The 23,337-nt window shown below is 40.8% G+C and overlaps 1 protein-coding gene across 2 annotated transcripts in view; it reads left to right on the top strand.

Moving 5' to 3' along the window:
• Positions 1 to 23,337, top strand: part of epha4b (eph receptor A4b) — an 84,477-nt gene that overhangs the window by 31,411 nt on the left and 29,729 nt on the right. For both annotated transcript variants that reach the window (XM_053329373.1, XM_053329374.1), the window contains 5 exons: positions 12,373 to 12,528; positions 15,569 to 15,904; positions 17,012 to 17,124; positions 18,572 to 18,734; positions 20,628 to 20,736. In XM_053329373.1, the coding sequence (XP_053185348.1) occupies positions 12,373 to 12,528; positions 15,569 to 15,904; positions 17,012 to 17,124; positions 18,572 to 18,734; positions 20,628 to 20,736 (877 nt within the window). The remainder of the gene's footprint in view (positions 1 to 12,372; positions 12,529 to 15,568; positions 15,905 to 17,011; positions 17,125 to 18,571; positions 18,735 to 20,627; positions 20,737 to 23,337) is intronic.

The following is a 23,337-nucleotide window of genomic DNA, read 5'->3' as shown; positions in this document are numbered from 1 at the left end:
TTCTGTAGTGATAAATGTAAGTTATATGATACATGTGCTGTAACAGCTTCATCTAGATATGCACTCAGATGGTTATAATGAAAGGAAGACTATTTCCAAGCTCAAGCGTGCACATTTAAAAGAGACTGCATGCACACACACATATACACATATACACAGCACACAATACACTTTCACACTTTATATCTCATAAGAGGATTCCAGCCCCTGTTCATAATGAAAGGTTTGAGCAGGGAACAGATGTAGGGAAAGGCTAATCTTCACACCTGTGAAAGAGATTAAGCTCATTTACAGAGCGCAGTGTGTGCGAGTAGGTGTGTGTGTGTGTGTGTGTGTGTGTGTGTGTGTGTGTGTGTGTGTGTGTATGTGTTGAAAGCTCAGTAGGGAACCTGCCTTTCTTTATTGCCTCTCCAACACAGAGACCGATGCCTCTATCCTTACAGCAGGAGTGTGTGTATGTGTGTGCATGTGTGTGTGATGTGGACAGTCGAGGCAGTTGGTAAAGTGAGCATTTTTATGTTGATCACATACAGACTTTTGAAGGTCAAGGGCTCCCTCCTGCATGTAGTATGTTCACACACACAGACACACACACACAAACACATGCACGCACACACAGACAGTTCTCTCATTTCTTTGCTCTTCTCCTTGTGGCAGCTTAGGGAGCTTGAGAGCACAAAGGTGTGGGTAGGCAGGGAGTGGGCGGCTAACAGAAGGATTTAGACAGCAAGTCAAGAGATGTTTGTGTGTATAAAGTACACGCAATGTGTGTATGCATGTGAGTGTATGTACATTGCTGCAAGCATTAAGGCATTAAGCTGTTGAGGTGTCAGGCAGCAGGGTGGTATTACTAGTCAGATGTTCTTAAAGGACAAACGGATATATGAGCCAACTAAAGGCCAGTCATCTGTCCTTCTACCTGTCTGTGTAAGTGTGTGTCTTTCCACTGTTCGACTTGTCTGTCCGTCTGACTTCACTTTTCATTTATTTGGATAATGACAGCCACCTTTTCCTTCATTTCGCTTTTATTCGCCTTTATCTCCTTTCGCTCACATGTCCTCCTAAACTCCATCCATTTCCCTCTTCTTCTCTTTCTCATCTCCTCTCTTTTGTGTTTGAATAAATGACACAAAATCACAAAGGCTTAGGCGCTCGGTATACCCTCTACACACCATAGTCCCCCGTCTACATAGCCACACAGTACTGACCCAGATAATGTCTATCCACACTGAGCCTCCCAGCACAGCTCCTCTCGCTGTAGCGGATCACTTGCCAGACATAAGCTGAGATGCCAAAAGCCACCTTAGCACCAAGATGGTGTTTTGCACTACTGAAGTGTTAGCCACAATGAAGCCCTGGACATTAAGGTGGCTTTGGGAGACAGGACATAGTGGCTGAGCTGAGTCTGGTGCGTTGAGTTGAGCTGTGTGAACAAATCCTGAGAGAGAAAGAGGAAAAGCAGGCCAAGGACTGAGAAACTGTTAACGCATGTTTCAACTCCTCACGTCCTTAAATAGCACTATTCCCTACAGACATGTGGGGTAGAGAGGAGAGAGGTGTGGAGGGGAGAGTGTGTCTCCTCAGGGTACAGTTGCCATTAATTGGCCGTGTTCCATATGCGGTGGAGTTCCAGTCAGGGATAAACATGTGTGCACTCATGGGAAAGTTGATTTTCATAATTTTTACATTTCTATAGTATTGAGTCAGTGTTGAGTTTGCTCCATTTAAGATCTAAAGGCTTTCAAGAAAGGTGTGTGTGTGTATAGAGCAGAGCAGGCATGCAGGCAGCCAGCAGTTCTGCTGAACAGGAAACACAGGAACAGGAAGGCAGCCATTGACCCTTCCCCTTATCCCCTCCCTCTCTCTTTCTAGTTCATGGATGGCTTCCAGATGTACGATCAGCCTGTCAGACTGATTGGGCCAGCGTTGCACAGGCGTTATTGCTCAGCTCCAAACACGATGTACAGATCGCGGTCGAAGTCCAATTTGTTGCTGCTTTCGTATGCAGTACAGCTGCACTATTGTTCCACGGCCAAGAGAAACCATTCAGAATTCAAACAGACTTTTCAGCTCCAGTGTTGGATGGAACAAAGAAGGTTTACACAGAACCTGTTGGGAGATGTGACAGATTGTTTCATTTTGAAAATGTGGTTGTTTAGACAAGCTGCTGCAGTATTACAGGTGTATATATATATATATATATATGGGAAATTTTCTATGACTCAAAGTGGTAAATACACCTACAAGCTAGAAATATTTATTTTAGCACATTTAGCTTTATGTGCTCATATGTTCTGGAATGTACTTTTCAAGAAAACAAAGATTGAAAGTAGATTTTTACCATTTTTACTCATTGATGCATTATTAGCAAAGAGAAAAAGTATTGCTTCTTCTGTCAGTTACAATAAAACAAAATACAAAAATGTGCATGTTTAAGGAAATTAAGTCAGATTCAGCTCTCTGTATGTAATTTCAATTGCTGAAAATAAATAAGGCCGAAAATAGGAACATAAATCCAGCAATAACAATGCTTACAGAGCATCACTGAGGTCCGCGAGTGTCGTTATCTTTCAAGATCTAATTTTTTCGTCGATATTTATTTGTCAGATGAAAAGCTCCTGTGGTCCTGAACTGTGGAGATTTTATTATGGAGAGCACAAAAGGGACACACTGTGGCAATTTTCCCAAGAGGGGATTCTTTTGTGTGCGACACACTTGACTTCCTGCACAGTGCTGAATGAGTGCAGGAAAGTCAAGGAGGTGTGTAAGGGAAGGTACTATTTATGGAATACTTCATTATTAACAAAGTAAAACTGTCAGTCAGGTGGAAGATGACATTTGAGGTTACACACACGTAAATACACATGTTCATTAACAATTCATATACTATATAAAATATACAATATAGACATGGAAACACTCATACATCATATTTAGTTTTACTCAACCTTGAGTGAGGCAGTAATCTCAAGTGTTTCTTTATAAACCCCTGACTATTCTTCTCTTAACCAGCAAATGAGAATACCACATACTTTGCAGGTGTAGATTTTCCTGCTACCACCAATGCTGTAAAGTCAGCTGACAAAATGAGCCACTGCCCACCGACAGATGAAAGACAGCTAGAATATGGCCTCCCACTTGACAGGTATATCTGCGTGTGCATGCGTGGTCATGTGTGTGTGTGACTGACACAGAGAATAAAGCACGGGGCTCTCTTTTCCTCCTCCGCCTGAGAGAATGAATTATTGAAAGTGATGAACTGAAAATAACGTGGGCGAGGAAAGGAGGTGCACAGCTCCTCCTACACACACTCTGCTGGTCACGGGGCCGGCCGAAGTGGGCACGTTTACTGCTGAGTGTGTATTTATTGTGTGTTCAAGCTCTGTGTGTTGGGTTTTATAGAAGATCTTTAAGCTATGTGTGTACCTGGAGTGTGTGTGCAGTTTTAGTGATGGTTTAATCTGTGTATGTAGACATGACCTTTGTGTGTGTGTCTGTGAGTATGTTTTCGTGTGTGTGTGTGTGTGTGTGTGTGTGTGTGTGTGTGTGTGTGAGCCGCTTCCTGGTTCTGTTTAAAAGAAGGTGATACTTTGTGTTCTTCTGGCCTTTTATCTTGATAGCAAAGCAGACAGACAGAAGAATAAGTTATTCAGACTGTGAAGTTAACTCCCAACAGACTCCTTCTATTGGCCTGTCATGCTCTCTCTCTCTCTCTTTGTCTCTCTCTCTTTCTCTCTCTCTCTCTAGCACGCACTATCCCTCGCCCATGACCCCTCATACAGAAACACACATCCACCTGGTATCTATTTAATCTGTTTTTAGACTCCAGGCCTGGCTCAAAATTAGTGAGCCATCAGCTTAGGTTACCACAAGAAAAGTGTGTGTGTAGATGTGTGTTTGCTTTAATTGCACTGAAATTGAGCTTGCTTTCTTTCCCTGTGTGTGTGTGTGCATGCATGTGCGTGTGTCTGCCTGTCAGCGAGAGAGTAAATATTTGTGCAGGAGCTCTGGAGAAGGTCAGGGTCAACGTATGACAGACAGCCCACTGGGAAATAAGACACACATACAAGACAGAGTCATAGTCATACACACACACAAACACACACACATGGACACAACATGCACACACACACACACACACACACACACACACACACACACACACACACACACACACACACACACACACACACACACACACACACACACACACACACACACACACACACACACAATAGAGACACTAAAGTAAAAGAAACAGGAAAGAGACAGAAAAATAGAAATAGACAGGAGGGCAAACAGAGAGCTATATAGGAGAGAGAAAAACAGAGAAAGAGGAATATGGAAAGACTGTGATGGACAGAATGAGGAAGAGGATGTGCTTCATCCCATGGTTCCCCATGGCCGCTCTCAGTAATTGGCTGGTATCCAGAGGACAGAGAGTATATCAGAAAGTAGCCTGAGTGTGCTCATGTGCTTCATGTACTGGACATCACAAACCATTTCATATCCAGCCTGACCATGTATGTATGTGTGTGTGCACACGCATGTGTGTGTGTATGTGTGTGCTGGAGAAGTCATAAGATGCCATAAACACAGTGTGTCTGTCCTAAGGTGTCAATCACAGAGGCCTATGTCTTCTGTCTGGACACAGCTCATATCTCTCATCCGCTCTGCAACCATGTGATCCTGAGTTGTCTTTCTCTAACAAAAGTCCCTTGGAGGCAAAAGTAATTGCTGCTATACAGTATCTGCACTTTAAAGGGGTACATAATAATTTTCAGGAGATAGTCTTATTGGTAAGATTACCATTTGTATGTGATAAACACAAGTGTATGAGAATGGCTTGAATGGGTATGAAACATGTCTACTTGGAGACAAATAAGGCAGTCAGAATATATAGAGTTAAATTTGAAACATATTTAACTTTTTTTTTTTCTTCCTCAGGGTTATATACTGTATGACATCTGGGAGAATTTCCTCTTACCCACATCAAACACTGTATATGTGTATGCTAATTTAAGTCTACATATATCAAAGGAGCTTACAACATACATTCCTTTACTTGTGCATGTGTTATGTATCAATTTACTGTAGTTATGCAGTTATGTTTTCTCTTAAGGCTTTCCTTTTTTTCAGACAGCAGTTTGACCCATATCTTGATATACATGCTTTTCACAGCCTTTTTATTCCCTGCCAGGAATAAAATTCTGATGGGGAAACATTACTGTAAATCTCTGAAATTCTGACCTAAACAGGATCAAATATAACAGTGTCGAGTATACAAATATTGGAATCAGTTGTCATACCTTGAAAATAAAGTTAGTTCAGGTGTGTTTACCTTCCACTGCATTACAGAGCACTGGCAGGAAAACATCCAAAGTGCTAGTGCCCAGTTTTGAGTCAATAACAGTCTAATTTAGCCATGCCACAGTAGAGTACATTTATTGTCCTTTTTAGTCACTTTGCATCACAAACCTGTATTTAAGTACATTTGTAAGTATATCTGCAGTGCAATTTACATGAACATGTGACAGTTTGAATAATGGTTTAATCATTCACATTTCCTTTTGCTTAAAAATGACTGGAAGTAAGTGGGTTGAATTTGACAGAGTAATAGCATTAAACTGCACTTGCAATCAGGGGTTTATTACATGACTATAATGTATCAATCATGTTTTTAGCTATAAACAATATTTCATAGGCAGTCAGCTTCATTCTCATTCCCAAATAGAAAATATTCTATCAATTAAAATTTTGGACATGCCTTCCCATTCACTTATATGAGAAATTGTGACCTAACCTTTAACTGATACTGTAGGTAATTTGTTTCTGCAATATTTTTGTACATTTTATCAAACGTCCACAAAAAGAACTTTAATACTTTTTGTATTAAGATTACTAACCATTTACTGTAATGGCTGTCATTTTCTGACTGCTGAGATAATGATAGTGTCTTGGCATCACTTAAAATAATCCATGCTTAAATATGAGTATGGAGTCAACTGGGAGAGACCAAAGATTATAATTTCTGTGTCCACTTCTTATGTAGTATTTAAGTCGATCAAAATGTATTCCCCTAATATTTGGTACATTATGTAAGAATGTACTGTATGGGTAGTTTTCTTGTGTTTTTGTTGATTGTTGCTGTCATCATAGTCAGAAATTGCATTTGAACAGATTTAGTATCCCGTGAACATGTGACTTATATCTGACTATAAAATTATCTATAATGCTCATATTTTTAGATCAGAAAACAAAGAAAGAGGAAGATCTGATGTACAGGTGCAAACAAGCTCAGGAATTGTTTGTTTATGTGTGTTTTACAGGATTAATAGTAATGACAATATTGTGGTGTTGTTATGAACTCTGATGAAGGATTAGAGGGTCTCAGCAGGAGGCTGGACTCTGATGCTAAATATCTATTCCCTACAAATCTCAATAACACACACCGACACACCGACACACACACACACACACACACACTTTGCTATGCTCTCTGCACCTTAAATAGTATCTCATACTGTGCACCAACACACCTGCACATATTACTTCACTTTAAAGTGATTATTGACGACACAATCACAGTTTCAGTTAATAAATTCATGTTTGTAGTGTTTTTCTGCAGCTTTAAAAATATGCACTTTGCTTTATTTGCAGTAAATGTAAAGTAAATTAATTGAAATGACCTGTCCACATTAACATCCATGCTATTGTAAAGTATCAATCAGTGATTATTTGAACCTAAATACGCATCTTTCCTTTCTATACATAAGATATAGTTCTCTTCTTGAACTTGTTCCCTAAGTTTGTTTAGCATGAAGAAATGTCAATTCAACCATAAGCATGTTTCACGGGTATGTACACATGAGCACAAACACACACAAACACACACATACAGATGCGACCTCAGTGCCCGTAAAGGACGTCAGACTCAATCTCGTCAGATTTCTCCACTGACGCTTGATGTATCAATTTTTAAGTAGCTGGCCTCAACTAACGTCTGGATAGCCTACACACACACACAAACACACACATACATACACACAGGCTGCTCTGTGCTCCAGGAGCTGTGGCACTCGAGGGGTACTAGAAGGGTTCCATCTTGAAAGCCTGTTGCCATGGTGACCATTATGGAGCTCATCTCCCGTGGGCCAAGCAAGCTTTACACAACTTCCCCCTCAAAAGAACACACACACACACACACACACAAATACACTATACCCCCCACACACCCAACTACAAACACACACACACACACACACACACACACACACACACACACACACACGAGTTTTCTCCTCTTTCTGTTCTTTCTGTCCTTTATGGTAAAGCCGGCGGGAAGCCAATGTTTGACTTGAACCAAGTGCGACAGAAAGCGAAAGAACAGAGCAATTAACAGTTAAACTAGCAGGAACAAATCAGAATGGAAAGTGGAGGAGAGGAGAAGGCACACAGCCAGGCAGAGGAAGTGTTTGTTTCAGAAAAGTGGAGCTGATGTGATTCTGCCTACGTACCGAGTCGCCTGGTTGAATGTAATCAGAATGTAATGACTATGACTGTGAGATATTGGGGTTGTATTTCTCTGTGTGCATTTGTGTGTAAATCTGTACGGAGCCTTTCAAACATTAACAGAATCCATTTCTTGAACTTTTCCAGTACAGTTAGCAACTTCTGTCACTCACACAAGTAACCCCTAAACGTCATTCACACATAACACGGCTACATTTCTCTGATTCCAGAAATCGGAAGTGTTGTTTATCACAGTTTACATCACTAGATTAAGAAAAGAGCCATACTTTTGTTCACTATGTCAGTTAACTTTAGCGCTCAGTCAGGTTCTTAATTTACAGACCTCTAATTCAAACGAACTGTAAAGGCTTGTATGAAGTATATCGTCAGTGTAAAGGGCAATTTTGTGTGTAATGTTTCCAACTGAAATTCACATGTTAGATTCTTCTCTCACTTGTTGAGCCATGGGGTTCCAAGATGAGAGCAAAGATCAGGGGCAACAGAGGGCACCCCTGTCTTGTGCCACATCCAATAGCAAAGGGGATCAATATTATTCCATTAGTACCGACTCTGGCTCTGGGTTCATCATATAAAAGTCTAATACAATTTCTAAAATAATTACCAAAATTGAAATGTTCCAGAACTTTAAACATATAGCACCACTCAACACGATCAAAGGCTTTTTCCGCGTCTAGTGAAACAATTACAGGTGTGTCCTTTAAATCACCTGCCTCTGATATTATATGAAAAAGGTGTCTCAGGTTGTTCATTGAAGCCCTATTTTTAATAAAGCCAGTCTGATCTTTGTGAATGAGTGATGGTAGATGTTTTTCTAGCCTCATTGCTATTGTCTTGGCAGATATTTTGCTCTCTACTGAAAGCAGAGAGATGGGGCGGTAGGAGCCCATAAGTTCGGAGTCTTTATCTGGTTTACAAATTAGCGTAATGAGGGCTTCTTGAGTTGTTGGGGGCAGTGTCTTGTTGTCAATTGAGTGGTGAAACATATCTATTAAGGGGTCATCTAAACCAGGAGCTTTCGTGGACTGGAGAGACATTAAAGCTTTTAGAATTTCATTTCTGGTTAGTGGTTGTTCCAATAGGGCTTGATCTAGGATAATTTTGGTAGGTTTAAGGAGGATAAGAATTTCTCACATTTATCTGCAGTGTTCTTGCACTCTGATGTGTATAAATTCTTATAAAACTCTTGGAAGCAGTCACTAATCTCTTTTGGGTTGCATGTGCCCTGTTTCAGTCTCAATCAGCTGGTTGCTGGACAGCTCATGTACAATGGGTTCATCAGAGCTTTTAGCTGAAAAATAAATGAAAAACCTGCTCTGGCTTGAAATGTGGCTGATGACTGGGATGAGAGTGAACCAAGACTGTAAAGTTGCAGCCTTTAAAATCAAAACAATTTGCTCAAGCATGCTAAAAAGTGATATTTCTCTGTAGATATGTCACTTATGCATGAGCCACTTTACATTACATATCACTTGACTCATTGTAAATATAAATATATTGATGAGTGCAGCTTTAAAGTCATATTCCTGGGGTTTGGGAAAGTGTAACAGACTTATTTAATTTTTATAACTGATTAATCTGAAAATAATCAGTAGTTGCCACAGTAAAAAGAGTAGAATTGAATATATAATTGAGCAGAATGGAACTCAATCAGCTCATACTGTAGAGTATAGTTTTTTTCCCAGAGGACACAGATGGGCTGTTCCCTTCTCAATCAGTGCGTGGTGACTGAGGGTGTGTCTTGAGTAGCAGTACTATATCATATCTAAGAGCTATCGATTGGCATAAATACACAGAGTCTCTCTGGTGACCGGATGAATATTTAATAAGACACTGGATCTGAGGCCACTCTTTGTCTTTAGAAGAAAAACACAAACACACATCTCACACATACACACACCCTGCGTAACGCATTGTCAACTGCTGCTTGAAAATGATCCAAATTTGGAGTTAGTTCATAGTTGTGCAACATAGTTTTTGTGTATAAACTTTTTCTCTCCTGTGTGTCTGCTGCATGTTTATGTGAGCACTGTCTTACTGCCTCTCTCTTTTTCGTAAAGCATTAATCATAAGGGAACCAAATCAAGTCACATGTTTCCCATGGAGCACGCACTGGGAGTAGCTGAAGAAAAAAATAAAAAAGAAGAGAGGCAAAAAAATTGGGAGAGAGGGAAAAAGAGACTTTGAGAGAGAAATAAAAACGGGAGGTGGAAGAGCAGAGCAGAAAACAGCAGATCAGGAGAAGGAAGCTCCACTTAAAGCGGCCAAGCCGCCATTCTTGCTCTGAGTTTCTGATCAGGCAATTGTCGGGACGCCAGGCCTGGCATGGGGCGCCCTGTGTGTCCTCTAGCACCGGGGTCCTTTGTGCCTCTGTGGATGGCCAGCGCCTGGAGCCAGGACTCTCCGGATGAAATGTCCCCGGAGAAAAGCTGCTTTTCCACCCTGCTCCTACAGTCCAGCCAACAGAAACACACACATACATCCACATTCACACACACAGTCACCCGCACAGTACATGGGCACCCATTACCTTGGAAGCTGACAGGAAGGAGGAAAGAGAGCAGAAACCCTTTGAGAATTATCACTCCCTGTCCTTTCCTTACCCTCCCTTTCTTTCTTTTTCTTTCTTTCACACCTTCACACCTTCACACCTTCACACACACACACACACACACACACACACACACACACACACACACACACACACACACACACACACACACACACACACACACACACACACACATCCCTTTTCACCGTTCTCTCAATACTTTTGGGAATTGTGCTAGTGGACTTTGCCCCCATATGATGAATGATTTGCCTAAAAATACTATCCGTATGCAAGAAAGCACAGCAACCAGGTGGAAGAACATACCTCCACTGTGAGAAATCACACTACTTTTAGGCCACTTTTCCACTCCTCTAGCCGCGGGATAACCACTGTGTTAAATATATATATAAATATGAGTCTTTGAATGGATGTGTGTGGCACGCGCGCGTGTGTTAGTGTGATAATTTACAGCTTTTCTGGGACGTGGGACGTGTAGCTTGATTAAAGCCATGACCTTCACCACCAGCACAAGCAATCAAGCGGGCGAACACACACGCTCACGCACACACTTGCAGCATACTTAACACCCTCTCGCACACAAGCGCTCAGCACACGAACATGCAATCAGGACCTGGCGGATTCCATCGCATCATTGATCCAACCTATTCACACACACACACACACACACACACATACACACACACACACACACACACACATACACACATACACAAATACACACACACACACACACATACATGAGGCATCTATTGAATTGCATTCCAGACACCCTCATTTACCTTACATGGGGTTTTGTATACTGTAATACTATTTACCACCGTGGCAGAAAAGGCTTACGAGGATGGGAATACCAGGCCTATGAATGTATAAATAAATAGATGCGTAATCTATATTCAGATTACCAAAGGGAAAGTCAGGAATTCCATTTTACTGCCTAGGATGCAAAAGGGAAATCATTCAAGTCCCCAGTCTATTTCAGCAGGCTGTTCCTGTTGAGCAGTAGCAGTTTTCCCTCCCCAGTTTTATGATTCCACATAATGACTAACATGCAGCCACTGTAACAGCCATAGAAATAGTCATATTAGGTTATTGTGACAATTACTGTGACTGTGTTGTGTATTTTTGTTCCCTTGGTTGCCTGGAGATCTAATGCTTATATAACAGAAATGACAGTTGATCTGCTGTTGCGCTGTTATCGTACTGTATGACCCTGTGGTTATACAGGCCTACAGTCTGATGTAAAAACATTGCACGTAAACCTAATGTCACAGTGTATTACATCAAACTTTGTTTTTTTGTTCTTTGCCATAGGTGCTGCACGGCACATCTTATCAGTTTTGTTCACCTCTGTTGTATAACTCCTTGTGTCAGTCTTGGGTTTTTTTTTATACACTTTCTTCTGATTCTCCTCTATTTCCACACAGGGTTAAGATATAATTCTGGTTTATTACAACCTGGGACTTAGTTTTGTAGTCTGGCCCATCTTGTTCTATCAATTATAGTACCAATGTACTCATCAAGCTAATTGTAAAGATCTATGAAATGTGGCAACATTGCTAAAACAAGCAGACAAACCACCTGATGGGAGATAAAACTGAATGTCAGTGCACCTGTAATGTCTGTGATCCTTCCTCTTTGCACAGAAAATGTACGTGTGCACACACACTAAAGTAGGTTTGGTGGGCTAGAACTGAACGCAGTTTGTAAACTTTGATGGATTTTTATTACAGACTCTTCTTCCAATGTAGGTGTTTCTGGCATCATCTGACTATTTTTTAGCAATGTTGCCTTGTTCCCAGATCTCAGGAATTCCTTTGGTTAGTGAAATGACGGAAACGACAGCCAAAACTCTGACTGGGACCTGACTTCATACATTAAAGCATTTGTAGCAGAGTAGGGATTTCTGGTACAACTTCACCTACATCTAAGGAAAGGGTTCAAATTCATGATACCTTTTTTGTCAGATGGACACATTTGGGCTTATGGCCTTCATCCACGTTATCATACAGCACATTACAACATTTAAATAACGTCTTCTTTAAATGTTATTAAGATCATATTTAAATGTTATTGTAATGTGTTGACCCTGATTATTCTCGCGATGATGTTTTTCATTATATAGTACTTCAAGTGCTGGAGCATTTGTACCGAAACCTTTTAAAAGCTGGGTTTTTATGATTGATGATTATTGACCGGCATGTACAGTAGAGCATCTGTGCTTGCAGTGATACCTCATTTAACACTGGAATTTATCTGTGTCCTCGCTCCAGCATGCAGACCCGGTACCTACAAGGCCTCGGCCACGGAGGCCTACTGCACCAAATGTCCTCCTCACAGCTCATCCCCGCAGGAACAAGCCATTGAGTGCATTTGTGAGAAAGGCTTCTACCGTGCCGAGACTGACCCTCGATCCATGGCCTGCACACGTGAGTGATAAAAACACTGGCGAAAAAATTAAAACATTTACACATACTTATTTGCCACACACACAATTATACAGATGCAAGTCAATTTCCGAGCATGCTGCATATTCACTTTTATGTTATAAAACAGCTTTAAGCTACAATGATTGGATTACATTTCATTTAATTGGTTTGTTCTAATAAGTACTTGCATGGTAGCTTTCTATTCATTTATGTTTCTTATCTATAACCCATCTGTGCATTTTCCTTTTCCTCAACTGCTATTGGTTTACACAACACTAGAGATACACATACATGTGACATATACAAATCCATGTCTGTTAGCTACCTGGTTAGGGTCCTCAAATATCTCAGATGAGACTGGTGATACGGGTGATACTCTGGTAGAAATCTGATGATATTCCTCATTCCTTGTCTCACACACACAGACTCACACACTATCAGGTTATGGTAGATTACACTCATTAATCGTTCTAGCAGGTGAGATGTGACAGGTGTTATCAGCTGGAAATGAGTAACGGATCACTCACATATGTATGGACACACACGCACACACACATCCTCTCCTGAATGGTGTAGAGTCCTGAGGAGGGTAGAGAGGGAAAATAAGGAGAAAAGGTGAAAGAATTAGTCATAGAGATACATGGAGAATGACATTTAAGACACAGGCAAATAATAGAACAGCGGGGGAAATAGTGGACTATCAGAGGCATATAATCTAAATGTCATAAAAGGCCGATCAGGAAAAATGATGGTGATGGACGGTTAAGTGTAGCATAAAGAAGTGGGGGATGGAAAAAAAGAAAAAGGCAGAATTAGAAGGATCAGTCAGCACACCCTTTTAGCAGATTTATGACAGACAGTCCCAATTATCCACAGCATGGCCTCCACCTCCCAAGTCCAGTTTTCCACCATCCGTCCTGTACTACTGAGAGGCTCGCCACTGGGAAGGCTAATCAGGAAAGTCTCAGGCTTTAGCATGGGGCTCCCCGGGGCTAACTGCTCAGGCAGGACATGATGAGATATCAGGCTGAATGAGCATCCACTGCTAAATTTCCATATGGTTGAGATACCAGCACCATGCTGTGCAGTAAGCAACAATAATCAGTGGTTTCCCATATGAGAGGCTTCCATACAAGAAGGAAAGAATGGCATTTAAAGTCTTGCCATGGAGATGTGTTTAGAGGCTTGTGTGTCCTTTTCTGACAATACTTGAAACTAATCTGAAAAATACCAGAATGATGATGCACTTAATTGTTGAAAAAGTAGTTAAAGGATGGTTGTCAACTTTGGGTGGATGACAATACTAGCACTTCCAGTAACTGCATCACAATAAGGCTGTGTTCAGAAAGACCACAGCACTGCATGAAGAACACAAAACTACCAGATTAATTAATTATTAATATTAAATAATTAATACCACGTCACACTAATTCCTGATAGATGTATTTATAAATTCAATGGCACATGTTTACTCCACAGTTATAAAAAGGTCAAATAATTGCTGTCATGATAACTTTCCAGAGTAGTATCATAGTATTATGAACATTTTTGGCATTTGATAAACCATCAAAACTGATAAACCTGTTACTTAAACTGGACTTCCTGGATTGTGTTTCAAAATCTCACTGAAGCAACATGTTCCCACCAACACAGCCTCTTGCATTGTTTTTGGTAACTGGAAATGGGGTGAATGGTTTGAATGCCCATATAAAGGGGTCTGCTGATGTGAAGATGGAAGGTTTTAATGTGAAACAACAGCAGGAGTTGTTCGGTTCTCATGAACTGTGGCTTTAAAAAGCAACAGACTTCATTAAATCTTAAAACAGTAAGAGAGCAATCAAAACAAATCAGAGAGTGAGGCTAACAGCTGACGCATGAAGACCATGGATGGAGTATGTTTCACCTAGCCAGTAGAGACACGAGGGGTATATAATGACTGTCAAACAAGTGTTTCTGGGGCCCTAAACAAAATTGTCACAAAATTTGGATTAGGGCCCCTGAAATATGCTCCCAAACTGCTGGTTACTTCACTTATGGTTGGCTCAGCTTTCCTCATTCATACCTCTTTAATCCATTCACACACACACACACACACACACACACACGCACACACATACACACACACACACACACACACACACACACACACACACACACACACACACACACACACACACATGCTAGGAACTATGGAGGGTCATAATTATTTTTTTCTAGTGTATTTTCATAATTAGCATACACTAAAATAACTATTGAGTTTCAGAGAGTGAGAATCAGTATAAAATGGGCACAGTAGCACGTCTCAGGCTTATTTAGAGATATAATGCTTACAGATCTACAGGATGTTACAGCTACATATGCTGCCTCTCTGCTCCTTTGAAATTGATTACTGACACGCTTTTTGGACTCTGCCTCTGCCATACACTAATCATTTCAGCTCAAGTTCAGAGTAATATTAACTGCTTTAAATCATGAAACATACCTGACTCATGAGAAAATTACTCCAGGTACTTTCTATAGATCATTGTCCACTCACTATTTATCATCTGCAGTGCAGCTTGAGAGAGTATCAGTAACTTTACATACTAAAATCCTCCCTGCAGTCAAGCAGTCAACTATTTAACATTGTGTGAAACCTCTTTAAAGATCGGTTTAAACTTTGGAAGTCTATTATAATATATATTATTGTCATACCGTTACATTTACTATCAGCCAGGCTCTTTTAATCACTGTCCATTATAAAGCAATTCATTAATCGAGCGCTAAGTGTCTACCCTCTAGCTAGTCAGTTAATTCATTTTTAATTAATCAATGTGGGTTCTATTCTAAACAGAAACTGCAATTAATTTGGTAATGAACATGAAGACAATGCATGTTCAGAAAATGTACATATGGGGGAAAAAATAATATTTGTCAGTCAATATTTCATGAGCTTGGGTGGTGCAGATGTTCAGTAGTGGATACACTGTGATTTATCCAGGCAGCACTGTGCAGCACAACCAGTACACACAAACACAACTATGCCTTGTCCTTCCCTCAGGTCCTCCATCTGCTCCAGAAAACCCCATCTCCACAGTGAACGAGACCTGTGTCACCCTGGAGTGGTCACCGCCCCGAGACACAGGAGGGCGGGGAGACATCACCTACAGCCTCCACTGCAGGAAGTGCATAGGCGATGGCAAAAAGTGCACGCCCTGCGGTAGCAGTGTCCATTTTGTGCCCAGACAGTTTGGTCTGTCATCAGCTACGGTGCTGGTCACCGACCTGCAGCCAGACTCCAACTACAGCTTCACCATTGAGAGCCAGAATGGTGTGTCAGACTTAAGCCCCACACCCAGAGGAACAGTAGTGATCAACATCACCACATCACAGACAGGTGAGTGAAAAAAAGTCACAGCTCAAAAACATCAATCAATCAATCAGATTTAATATGTATAGCACTGTTCATACATAGCTATGTAACACAAAGTGCTTCACATAATAAAAACACAAAAACATTCCAATCCCCACCCCAAACACACACTCCCTGCACACCACCCTAATCCATACACAAACAATAAATGAATATGTTATAAATAATGACTCAATAAAAACAGGATCTGATGTAACATGTAATTCAAGTCAATAAATCTGTATTTGTTGACAGAGAAAGGTCTGTCACTGCACAATACTGGAGTGAAGTGGGGCAATTTCAGATGTAAAATTTAGTAAGAAGTTGACAAGAAAGAATACTGCAGGTGTTCAAGGATATTCTCTTTTTAAGTCTATTAAGAAAACAGAATCATACAGGGAACAACACATTCATCAGCCTGAACGAGAAATGTGAAGAACAGCAAGGAGAGTGTTTTTCAAATGTGTCTCCTGATTGCAGTGTGCTCACAAATAGTATCAGGCAGCATCAGTAGGAAACCACAAAATGACACCTCTGCCTGCACATACATAATCATATGTGCATCTTTCACAGTATGAGACTGTGGGAAATTTGTGCAATAGTAGTGCATGTGACAGGTTGGTGATGACTAATAGGGAGGGGGGGGGGGTGAAAGGGGTGTAGGAGTTGTTAACCTCATTAAGATCTTGACATGCCATACACACTATCCTCAACTGCAGTATGTCACGTACAAAAGCCCAAGCATTCACTTTCAACCTACTTGAGCATGCACCCCGATGTGGGAAGTCACAGGGTTTGGGGTTTGCACATTAATAACATGAGCAGATTGTGCACCATACACACACACACATTGTAAAACGCTGCAATCACACATGTATGAAACACCTTGTAAGCTCTCATTATCAAAATGATATGGCACAAATGTGGGTCTTCTCGTTATAGCACAGTAGGTATCCATCTGAGATCATCTCTCTTCACTCCCACAGCCCACGCGCTCTCTACCTTTCAATGCCTTTTTTCTAACATCTCATTGAACTTTACTCTCTCTTTGTTTTGTCATGCAATCCCCTCTTGTTCTTTGTTTTTCCACAGTGAGTGTAGTGTTGAAGGAAAGGAGGAGCAAGGACAGTGTGACTTTGGCCTGGCAGGGTCCAGAGAGACCCAACGGAGCGATAGTGGAGTATGAGGTCATCTACTATGAGAAGGTGACACTGACACACACACGCACACGCAAACAAACACACACAGGCACACACACACACATACTAAAATCACTCATTTTTAAAGGGGCACTCCACCGATTTTATACATGTTCAGTTAACATGTTATGTCAAATTTTAAACCTTTCAGAGACTGTGTTTCAAATTTGAGCAGTTTAAAAGACATGAGCATTTAAAATACAAATGAGGTCTAATGAAAGGTGATATCAAGTTGCATTATGGGAAGTGTAAGAGTAACATTGGAAATATAAATCAAGATATCCACTGCTTTGATTTTTAGCCATGTTTGTGGCTGATGGTCTACTGTTTGGTTGTGCCACTACCTTGGTCCAGACTTAAATAGCTTAACAATGACTGGATGAATTGCTATAAGAAGATGCCAAAGTAATGGTTTATTTTAAAGGTCAGTTTTCTGTTTTTGCAGTTTGGTTTTGAACAGATGACACAATGCAGATTACTGATGTTGTTACCTTCGGCTGAGGTCGACTTTTCCCTCAGCTAAGCTAACCTTCTGCTGACAGTAGCTTTATATTTAAGGTACAGACATGAGAATGGTATTGATCTCATTATCTCACACTCCACAAGGAAGCGAACAAGCATTTTTCCCAAAATGTTTTATTGTTCCATTAAGCATAATACTCTGTGGAGTACCTCTTTAAAAGTTTTTTTTTAACTCAACACATTTCTCTTCATCTACACATTGTCTGGGCTCATAATGTATGGGTTTAGCCCTAGGGCATGTCTGTAATGGCTTGTTAATCACAAACATTGCTATCTTTCAATCTCTCTATCTTATGATATAACCCTCATGTCTCCCCTACTGCTCACACCAAGCCAATTAGCCTCACATCTGTTGAACAAACCTCGTAAAATACAGCCAAGGTGATGAAATTAAGCCTCTGTCTGTGTGTGTGTGTGTGTGTGTATGTGTGTGTGTGTGCGCGCCGTCTGTTGGCAGGCATTAGCTGTAAAATAGCATTAATCCATGTTGTAGAGTGTCTTCCATTAGGTAGAGTATCAGCCTCTCTGCAGGGAATCAGCTTACTGACAGACACACTTATTTTTTATTCATCCTCCTACACACACATGTCTACATGCACACAGGTCGAGGAATGAAGCGTTGCGACCCTGTAGTAACCTCATATATTGTCATATTGTCCCAAAGTGTAGAGATGTTAAGATTTAAGGCTTGACAGATGCTCATGTATAAATGTGACCAAATGTGACCCCTGGAGACATATAAATTCAACAATTTGAGTTTTCTATTATTTTCCAATTTTTTTCTGTCTCGATACCACAGTCTATTGCTTTCTATATTAACCCATCTAGTATAACTATATTTTCAACCTTTTTATCCACTTTATTTCTCTGAAATGTAATATTATCGACTGAACTTACTTCTTTCCTTCTCTTTCATTTTCGTCCACTTAAGAATCAGCGGGAGCAAAACTACACAGTTTTAAAGACTCGCTCCAACATGATGACAGTGGATGGGCTGAAGCCAGGGACCACCTACGTGTTCAGGGTCAGGGCTAAAACAGATGGGGGCTACGGGAGCTACGGTGGAGAAATTGAACTGGAGACCAGCCACGAAGGTAAAGACATTTTAATAAATATTTGTTTACTTGAGATGAGATTTATTTTCAACGTTGTTATTTTTTAATCAATTTTTCTCTTCTTTAAATTATCCACTACCAGCACTTCAAACACAAATCTCAGTGTTAAAATTAATCCAAATTAAAAAGAGCAGGTGAGCAAGAAAGACAAAGATTAACTACAGAGCAAACAGTAGTGACATATTATATCACAGTGTATTAAGAGTCTGATTCATCCTGCAGAATGTATCAATCCACCGCATGCTTATAAAACAGCTCACTTTTCATCAGGATGGCTTCTTAACTTCTGTTGTCAGACAAAGACACCTCATCAGCCACATGGGTTGTCATCCACGTATCTCAACCAGCTGCTTGAAAGTATCCTGGAATACTAACTTCTCAAAGAAGAAAAAAGAAAAAGAAACAGCAACCTTGTATTGACTGTGAAGTCTTTTTTTTTTTTATAAAAGAGGAAACCTGACATTGAAGTTTTATGGTAATCCAGACTAATCTGATGTTAATTATTTACCCGCCCAGTGGATTCATTTATATTTACTTACTGCCTGGATGCGTCATAATATAAGATTGATTTTAACCCTCCTCACTGGCAACTCAACTATAACTCAAGTGATCTGTGCTGAGCAGGGTTTGTTTACCTTTTCTATTTAAAAGAGAGTGAGCACTTATCTAGAAATGTATTCTGTACTTAGACATTGGGAAAGGAGAGGAGAAAGCACAAAACAAAAATCTATGCCAGGTTCAATCCAATCCACTGGGGCCAGGCCTCACAAACAGCTCTGGGCATACTATGATGCATAATGTTTTCGAACTCGCTGTCACTCGTCCTTTTCTACTTTGTACACGGTCACCTACTTTCATTATCACTTCATTATGCTCTACGATTTCTGCTTTAGAGGCCCCATAATGTGCTCTTCAAAGTGAACATTGATTCCTAAACAAGCAGGCAGAGTGGGATAAATCAGTTAATGTATAGCACTGTACTAGAGATTGTGTAGCATACAACAGGCACACATTAGCCTACTAATCATTCAATAATCAATAATGTCATTCAAAGCTGGATTTCTATTCCTATCCTGCGACAAACATCTGGAATATGACGTCCTCATTCATAATTATGGAGCTCACTGGTATATAGAGCTGCTGTTGAGACTTCATGTAGGAGGTTCACAGTCAAGTCAAAATGTAAGAAGCAGCTGACCCAAAAGCAATCATATCAAGGTTATCTAATCAGATCAATTCTATTGATTGTTAAAGAAGGGTGTGTATGTGTGTGCCTGTAAATGTAATAGGGGATCAATGCTTATCTGTGCCTGCCTAGGGGCATTCATTTGCCTCTCCAGCATACACACACATTTATATATACGTACACACAGAGACACACATGTCTACTCATGCTTAGCTAAGCCAGATAAATGGGGTATTTGTTTTGAGTAATGGCTCGATTGGTGTGGCGTAAAAATCGATGCATCTTTGCAGAAAGTTCTCGGCAGTAGCCTTGTTATGTGCAATGTTAACATATCAATTTGGACAGTGCAGCCGAATGGGAATGGCTTTCACGTCCACTCTCATAGCCTCATAGGCAATGCAGCGAGGGAGAGCGCTTTTCATCAAGGACCTCACTTACTATTCCATCCACCTCCCTCTCTCACTTTTACGCGTTTGCCGCTCTCTCTCTTTTTCCCTCTCCTTCAACCTGTCTTTTATCCCTTTTTCTATTGCTATCATATTTCATTCTCTCTCTGCTTTTTTCCACCACACGCACTGTCTGTCTTGCTGACTTTTCATCTCTCATTTTGTCCCTTCGAAAAAAACAGCTTCTTTGCATTCTCCTTTGTTAAGTAATCTACTGTGTTCCTTCTGTCTCCTATATAGATGTTTTGGCTATTGGGGACCCTAACCAGTCCACCATCCTGGCTGTGTCCATTGCTGGGGGAATCGTTCTCCTCATCTTCCTGGTGACTTGCTTCGTTGTCAGTGGAAGGTAAGGTCAAAAAGAAGGGAGACTAAGGTCCTCTACACATGATCAAATGTATGATCTATATGTAATATAATGTGGGGAGGAGACCACAGAGCAGTGCTAGAGACAAAGAGCCTAACAAAAGCTGTTTGGGAATTATGTAAATACAGAATGGAGGATTGGCATTTAATGTCCTGCTAATATAAAGATATGATTATTAAGGATGAATCTTTTTTATTTATTGTTTTATCAACACATCTGTGTAGTCAAAGTTTGATATAGCTTTTCCTCTGTTCCACAGATCTCCACTGTTGTCCATAAACAATAAAAACACAAAACAGTCACACCTTTGCAGTGTGTGACATTTTCTTTTATTACTTAGTTTATTATTATAAACATGGGGATTGTAGTTTATTTTAAATCAGTCACACATACTCTGTCCTGCTGCTATAAATACTCAGTAACACACCAAATCCGCAACTGAAAATAATCCCCAGCAAATGCACTATATGCTTATGTTTGAGTAACATTTTTAAAAGCTACAGTGCCAGGCTTTTTTTTGTTGCCTTTTTTTAAATGAAACATTTGTGATCAGTTCTTTAAATGTTTATGTCTTCCGTGGGAACCAGTGGGCTTGTGGCTGAGCACCACACACACGCTGGGGAAGTCAATAGATTTTGGTCTTTTCTCTGGATTTGTTGATAGTAACAAAATTATAGAATATGACCAGCCTTAACCTAATCTGTCATTGACCACCTTTGAGGTTAACCACTGACAATCTCACTGTTGGTGCATTATAGAAGCAACAATAAAGATGGTTTAAGTTGAAACCAACTGAGCTTTGAGTGCAATGCCGAAGGTTTTCCTGTTGCGAGGTTTGTGTCTTCGCCGTCTCCATAGCAAGGCAATAGCTCATGCAGAGCAAGTCTAAGAAGTACTTTACTGATGCCTGTGGGGAAATTGAGCTGCAGTGCAGCGCCCAGGGACCCACCCCAGTTCTTTCGCCAGTGCCTTGGTCAGCCAAACATTTATGTCTTTCATGGTGGTACCCACGCAAACATGGGGATAACATGCAAACTCCACACAGAAAAGACCTGGAACATCCAGGGTTTAAACCTTCTTGCTGTGATGCAACAGTGCTAAACACTAAGCCAGGCCATAATCATATGTAGACCAGTCATATACATTCATGTACACATACTTTCATACCATCAAGATCTCCCACTTGGTCTCTTTTCTGTCTCTCTCTGAGGAATTACATGTGGGTGTGCCAAAGCAGGGCCTTCAACTTTGACATTTATACTGCTGCCAAAGCCTAACTAAAAGCTTTGTTATTGTGTATGTGAGGAGCATGGACTCCCTATGATCACTCTCTTTGAAGGTTAGGCAACTGTTAATGCTCTGTCTCAGAGAAGACCAAAGAGGAGAAGGAGATGAGAGGGAGAAAGAAAAATAAAAGAATGCCGATTGGTGAGAGACGAGAAGATGAAAGGAGTGGAGTTAGAAGAGAGCTCTTTCGGGGGAGAAGAAAGGGACCAGAGCAGGAGCAGGAGAGGAGAAAAAGGGATGACATGCATCTGTGATTTACCGTGCCTGTAACTAAATGTTTATCCTCTATGAGTTCCAACTAGATTAGCAACATGTTAAGAGCTACACACACACACACACACACACACACAAACACGCAAACAGGCACATACTAATGTACACACACTAAAAACATTAGTATTGATTCAGGTGATTGCTTATCAGGCTGAGTGCTCTATTCACTATTGACTAGAAGGGATGTAATCAGTGGAGACTGTCCTGTGTAAGGCGTGCGCACACACACACACACACACACACACACACACACACACACACACACACACACACACACACACACACACACACACACACACACACACACGCACACACACCCCACGGCAAGTGAATGAGAACACATTCATAAGTTCACATCAACATATTTTTAATCAGAGGGGAATTCTGAGGTTGTGCGTGTAACAACCTTTTAAACATAGTGTGTAATGTACCCACATGATGACAGAAACACACACTCACACATACACTCAACTAATCAGGTTTCACAGGCTGGGGAGGTGTTAACTAGGTTTTACAGAGGGGTCGATGCACTGCCATCAATTCCAGGTCCCTCTCTCTCTTCCTCTGTCTCTATCTATCTTTCTCCCATTTAGAAGTGGGAACACTTGGGAGGAAGTAGTGTTGATTACTGTTTTCTATTAAACAGCATTCTGTACATCTGTCATAATTAGTGTGTGCACTTGTGCATAGGTGGAGTGTATAGCATGTTTGTAACTGGGGAGTGAAGCTAGGATCAAAGCTACATCACTAGAGAGACAAGACCAGGAGAGAGTGAGAGCTCATGGGGGAGAAAGATGGACAGAAGTGAGGTGAAGGAAAGACAGAAGTGGAGGATAAAATGAGAACGTATTAGATAGGCAGTAGGAATGACAGACTGCTGCAAGGAGGGGAGGGGAGGAAGTACATCTGAAGTATGTTTGCACCACTAGAGAGCTACATTTGGAGATGGTTTGAAAGATAGAGAGAAAGAGGAGGAAGCTTGAGTGAGATGGAGAGAGAAGGAGACTGATGGAGGGAGGAGGA

This window comes from Scomber japonicus, chromosome 12 (genome assembly GCF_027409825.1).
Source record: "Scomber japonicus isolate fScoJap1 chromosome 12, fScoJap1.pri, whole genome shotgun sequence".
Lineage (NCBI taxonomy): Eukaryota > Metazoa > Chordata > Actinopteri > Scombriformes > Scombridae > Scomber > Scomber japonicus.
Note: the sequence above shows the minus strand (reverse complement) of the source record. Positions and strands in the feature narration are given on the sequence as shown.